This window comes from Tachypleus tridentatus, chromosome 2, assembly GCF_004210375.1.
Source record: "Tachypleus tridentatus isolate NWPU-2018 chromosome 2, ASM421037v1, whole genome shotgun sequence".
In the NCBI taxonomy this organism is placed as follows: Eukaryota; Metazoa; Arthropoda; class Merostomata; order Xiphosura; family Limulidae; genus Tachypleus; species Tachypleus tridentatus.
Genome location: NC_134826.1, coordinates 87035161 through 87040800, shown reverse-complemented (window position 1 = coordinate 87040800; position 5640 = coordinate 87035161). Strand labels below are relative to the sequence as shown.

Here is a 5640-nt window from a genome sequence, read left to right as displayed (position 1 = left end):
TACTAAGCTCTACTCAAAGCTTTGAGGCTTCTTAAGCCTATGAAAGGTGACGAAAGTTCTGTTTAAGTGCAACGTTTTAATCACATACCTCATAATTGATTTATTTTGGAATTCATCACAGAAGATGTAAACAATAAAAATTGATTTTAAATGTAATTTTCATTCTTATTTTAATCTTATTAAAGTTCTAATTTGAAGGAATGTGAAAAATGCACAAACACGATTTTTAAAGGTCGTTGTGAATTAAATATTTTAGTGCACACTAAATAACACGCAGTGCTCGTAACTACCTGGCAATGGAATATTTCTCTGGTTGCTTCAGAAAAAAATTTTCAAAATTAAACTGAGCCTAAATTTAAAAAAAAAAAACAACACTGAACCCAAAGGAAAAAACAAGCCGAACTTAAAGTATAAAAACAAACTAAGCCTAAAATACGAAAACAAGTCAAGCTAGAAGCACAAAAACAAGATAAGCCCAATTACTAGGTATAAAAAGATGAAAAATAAGAGAGTAACATAAGTTCGAATATGCAATTTATAGAAAACTTACTTTATTATCTTTACTGCTAGATTTTTTTCAACATTATCTAAACTGCTACACCGTCATAGAAACAGAGCAGGGTTTACTGCCATCTACATTTTTATTGTATTTCCTTTTTCAGTATTTATTATTCCCTGTCAATTGTTCATGCACTTGAAGAATTAAAAATAGTATAACGTACTAAGTAAATCGTTTATATTCCCAGTAAGCTATAGTATCTTTCATGATGTTAAGGTTCACAGAAAATCCTTGAAATCATAACATTCATGTACGAAATATTTATATTTTTCTAAACTTATATGAGCTTCTTGAAATCTTTTAATATTAAAATTCGAGATGCGATCCCTGCAGAGGGAACGATATTGATAACACATCGTGAATCTTAATACTATAAGCAAGCAAACACTATGATAACGGAAATAAGATTTTTTTAATTATTCACATAATAGTAAATATAATCTTGCTAATTACAGCTTTTCTAAGCAATCTGGGCCTGGCATGGCCTAGCGCGTTAAGGCGTGCGCTTCGTAATCTGAGGGTCGCGGGTTCGCGTCCGAGTCGCGCCAAACATGCTCGCCCTCCCAGCCGTAGGGGCGTTATAATGTTACGGTCAATCCCACTATTCGTTGGTAAAAGAGTAGCCCAAGAGTTGGCGGTGGGTGGTGATGACTAGCTGCCTTCCCTCTAGTCTTACACTGCTAAATTAGGGACGGCTAGCACAGATAGCCCTCGAGTAGCTTTGTGCGAAATTCCAAACAACAAAATCTAAGCAATCTAATATTTGTTATTTAATATACTTTTATAAGATGCGTTTTATTACTTCGCTTTTCGTGTGTTTTAATACTAGGTATCGCATAAAAAGTGAGTTTGTTTAAACGCAAAGTATTAAGGTTTCCATCTAGTATTTAATAAAATGCCTCTGTGTAATCAGTGCACGCGGATCACTAGTAACTTTACGGATTTACACTGCTAAAAATCGGGGTTAGATTCCTCGTGGTTGACAAAACATAGCCCGTTGTATAACTGCTTGAAAACATCAACTATGAAGTCAGAAAGTTCTTTAGTTGTAAGATATTTTGCACAATAATTCAAATCACGTTAATGAGTTACATCGTAAATACTTCATACAGAGAACAGCAATATGTTTCACTTCATTACCCCATTATTTTTCCCGTTTCTTTTTCACCTCGTTCAATCTGGAAAGGAAAGCAAGGCGGCTCCCGGAAGTTAGCACGTTGCCTTTAGCAACAGGATTCTCACTTTGAAAGTGTTTTTTAAAAAAAGTGCAAAATGTTGACGGGTTATCTCTGTAGCAGAGTTAATAAAGTTTAACTTTCAACTATCGGCGGATAGTGCGTAGATTTTTCTATTTCCAACACTCAGACGACAAAGGACAACCACTTTTCATAAAGACAAGAAAAAATCAAATCTGGACTCCTCCTAACCCTCCAGTCCGAACGTGTGTTGCATGTCCCAGTTTTAGTATCCCCGTAACTCACATCCGGACTACAACTGAAAGGGCGTGCCACCAGAGCTGAAAGTGGCCTCCTTAGTACAGAATGAATGTCAGTGAACAAGGGTACATCACGTGACTTTTCTTTGACCCTCTGAGCACCCCACCCTCTGGTCATTGCAGAAAGCAAGCGCATGGAAAGGAGAACATCGTAACCGTTTTTGCTTTGTGTTTTTTTTTTTTGGCAGACCTTCACGGTATAAATACAGCGTCTGAGAATTCCTTAGGTATCACTTGCTTACTCCATAGTCTCAGAGGTTTAACAAACTCTACAAACATGAAAGTGGTGAGTGAATTGGTTAATAACAAACTACGTTCTTTCAGAGAGAACAATAGTCGGTCTCTGGTAAAGTGAAACCAAAACCTAACTTATGGCGAACGTGACATTAGCAGTTTCATTACAGTAATTACGTGTATTTCTTGTAGGGTTCAGTTGAATACGTATAACTGTTATACAGCAGTATTGTATCTAACAAAGATATTTGACGAAATGTTAGATCTGATTCATTTCAGTAGTGAATTCCCTAAGTCTTTTGAATTTATTCTAACCTTACAATATCTTTTGTCCTAATGCTAACCACTCTTTATTTCTTCTGTTTTGCAGTTAGCTATTGTTTTTATGCTGGCTGCCGTGGCCTACGCCGGTGTACCTGTCTACTATGCCCATGGTCCAGCCCTCGTCGCCCACGGACCTTATGGAGCCTACGGAGCTGGCTACGGTAGCCATGGCTACTTGAATAGCGCCGCTGGTGCCGCTGGCTACGGAGCTCTAGCTGCTCACTCTCGTTATGGCCAGGCTGCCCATGGTGCCGCTGGTGTTAAGGCCAACGCTGCCCACCGTAATCTCAAAGCTTATGGTGCTGTCGGTGCTGCCGGAGCCAGATACCACGATCAAGGTGCCTATGCCCGCAACAAGGGTTCCGGCTACGAGAAGGCCTACAAATACGACAAGCAAGCTGGCTACCACAACATCGGCGGCGCCCAGGCTGCTTACGGCAGTGCCCACGGTTTGAGCGACAAATCCGCTTCCAGTGCCCTTAACGCTTACGGTCGTTACGGACACGGAGCTTATGGTGCTACTGGCTTGTCTGCTGCCCACGGCTACGGTGCTTACGGAAAACTGTCCGCAGCTCACGGTCAAGTTGGTGGCATCTACGGAAGTGGCTACCTAAACGTTCCCGGATACAGCGGCCTTATCTACCACTAAAGGAATCAATCCACTGCACAGGATCAGGTTAATTATGCATTAGCTTTTATGCTCAGCTTTGGAAACAACGGATAACACACAATTTGGCAACTAATTAAAAATTATTAAACAATGTCTTAATAAATCATATTTTTGTTTCGTTTAAAAAGTATTTAAACATTTGACTGAATACAAAGAATCTGTTGATTTTTCTCATTTTTTATGTTTGTTTGTTTTGTGTAGATGCGGACGGTCTGACAAATCAAGTCGGAACTCTACGTCCCTCAGCGGACATCTTTTTTTCTTTCCATCCCAGTGACCTCTGGTGGGTCTTCGACTATTATCTCATTCTTTCTCTTCCGCTGACTCTTCAACCTCAGGGACTTCTGCTCTCTCACTTGGACTCTGTGATCCAACAGTGTTGTTGTTGATATTGTTGTATTTATTTCTCCTGTTAAATTATTGTAAAAACTAATAAAACATTCCTTAAGAAAATTCAGCGGCTTTCTCGCACCTTTTGTTCCAGTAAAAATTAACCACACACTGCCAGAATGTCATGTTTAATATGGTAAGCTTTATGGGATATCAAGCTACTGTTGAGACGATTAACTTAATATAAAGACACAAGGATCCGAAATATTTCAAAACACTGGTCGTGAATAAAAAACATATCTTCAAAAGGAGTTACTATTTTCAACACAGAATAAATCGTATTTCGTCTGTTAGTAAAGAACTGTTGCAAGTATAAAAATGGTATGCTTTATTTTTTCTGTTTAATTTTTGATATGTTTCTTATTCTACTTAGTATAATAGATCGGGATTCACTGATCGAATCGAACACAGATATCCTTAACCAAGTGAATAGGCAAATGAGAAAATTTAGGTTTCAGTTTTCTTTAAGGTACAGAAGTACTGAAGCCTCCGCCAGTACAGCGGTAAGTCTACGGCTTTATAACGCTAAAATCAAGGGTTCCATTACTCTCGGTGAGCTCAGCAAATAACCCAATTTAGCTGTGCTGTAAGAAAAATACACACACTTCCTGAATGCATTTGTAATTGTTTTGCAGCTTAGACTTAAAACGCAACCGCTTTACAATCGATGGAACTATATACAATATACCAAAGATACATAATTAAGCCTAGTATAATTGTAATGCATGTACGATATTCATAGGGGTTTTTAACTCTTTTTGTAACTCACCATATAATAACCTATATTAATTTAGGCATGAATAATATTGAAGAGCTTTGAATAGATGAAAATGAGGTCCACAGTTACTACATCACAGATTATGTTTTCAGTTTTATTTTTGGTGAAAATACACGAAATCAGTAATAAAATTTTACATAATACAGTTAATTTCGCAAATACAAATAAGCAAATCATAATAAACACTTATTCAGTTACAGAAGTTAAAAGATGGCACAAACGAAAATTTGTTATCGAAGCTACAAAACGAAAAATTTGAACGCCATCTGCCGATGAGTAATAAATACTTCTGTGTTATAATATCGCAGGTAATTTCAAAGGGGAAGATTTAACACATAAAAACAGTTTTTTTTTTACTTAGAAAAAATTATAAATTTTCAAATAATTTGTATTTTAAAACTTATGTTTCTAGGTTCTAATTTTGAAATATTTATTGTTCACAAATCATTTACAATTTAGAACAAAAACGATGAATAAATACTTAACAGTGGGGATTTACTTCTCGGTCATGACTTCACCCTAGAAAAATAGAAAAACTATTTTGTTTTGAATTTCGCGCAAAGGTACTCGAGGGCTATCTGCGCTATCCATTCCTAATTTTGGAGTGTAAGACTAGAGGGAAAGCAGCTAGTCATCACCATCCACCGCCAACTCTTGGGCTACTCTTTTACCAACGAATAGTGGGATTGATCGTCACATTATAACGGTCCCACGGCTGAAAGGGCGAGCATGTTTGGTGCGACCAGAAGTCGGACTCGCGACCGTCGGATTACAAGTCGAACTCCTTAACACACTTTGCCATGCCGGGCCAGAAAAACGATAAATTGTATATTTATCAGACTCGTGCTTGAAGTTCGTTGACTTCTGAGCCCCCTCCTTTTGTGCATGTGTGTGGAAATCAAAGCCTCATCAGAAAGTCAAGCTATTCTACCCCTGCTTTATTCAAACAGTTCACTGTATCTTTCTTTTTTGTTTTTTGCAATTGAATATTTTTATAATTTCCTAAGATTATGCATTGTATTTTTATATTAGTAATTGTACTACCCTTCATTATTATTATAGATTTCCTGAAAATTGAGTATGTGTAATCCCGAAAAGTTCATTACAGATGTTTACATTTGTTACTGTAGTTCTTTTATTCATTATCCTTTATATATATATATATATACTGGATTTGACCCCTTCACCAG

General features: G+C 37.2%; 1 protein-coding gene across 1 annotated transcript; it reads left to right on the top strand.

Annotated features, from left to right (window-relative positions):
* Window positions 1-2191: 2191 nt before the first annotated feature.
* On the top strand, window positions 2192-3739 carry LOC143244418 (uncharacterized). The gene is made up of 3 exons (XM_076489036.1): window positions 2192-2340; window positions 2659-3288; window positions 3484-3739. Exons 1-2 carry the CDS (start codon window positions 2332-2334, stop codon window positions 3259-3261), a joined length of 612 nt encoding a protein of 203 aa, XP_076345151.1. The 5' UTR covers window positions 2192-2331; the 3' UTR covers window positions 3262-3288; window positions 3484-3739.
* The last annotated feature ends 1901 nt before the right edge of the window (window positions 3740-5640 follow it).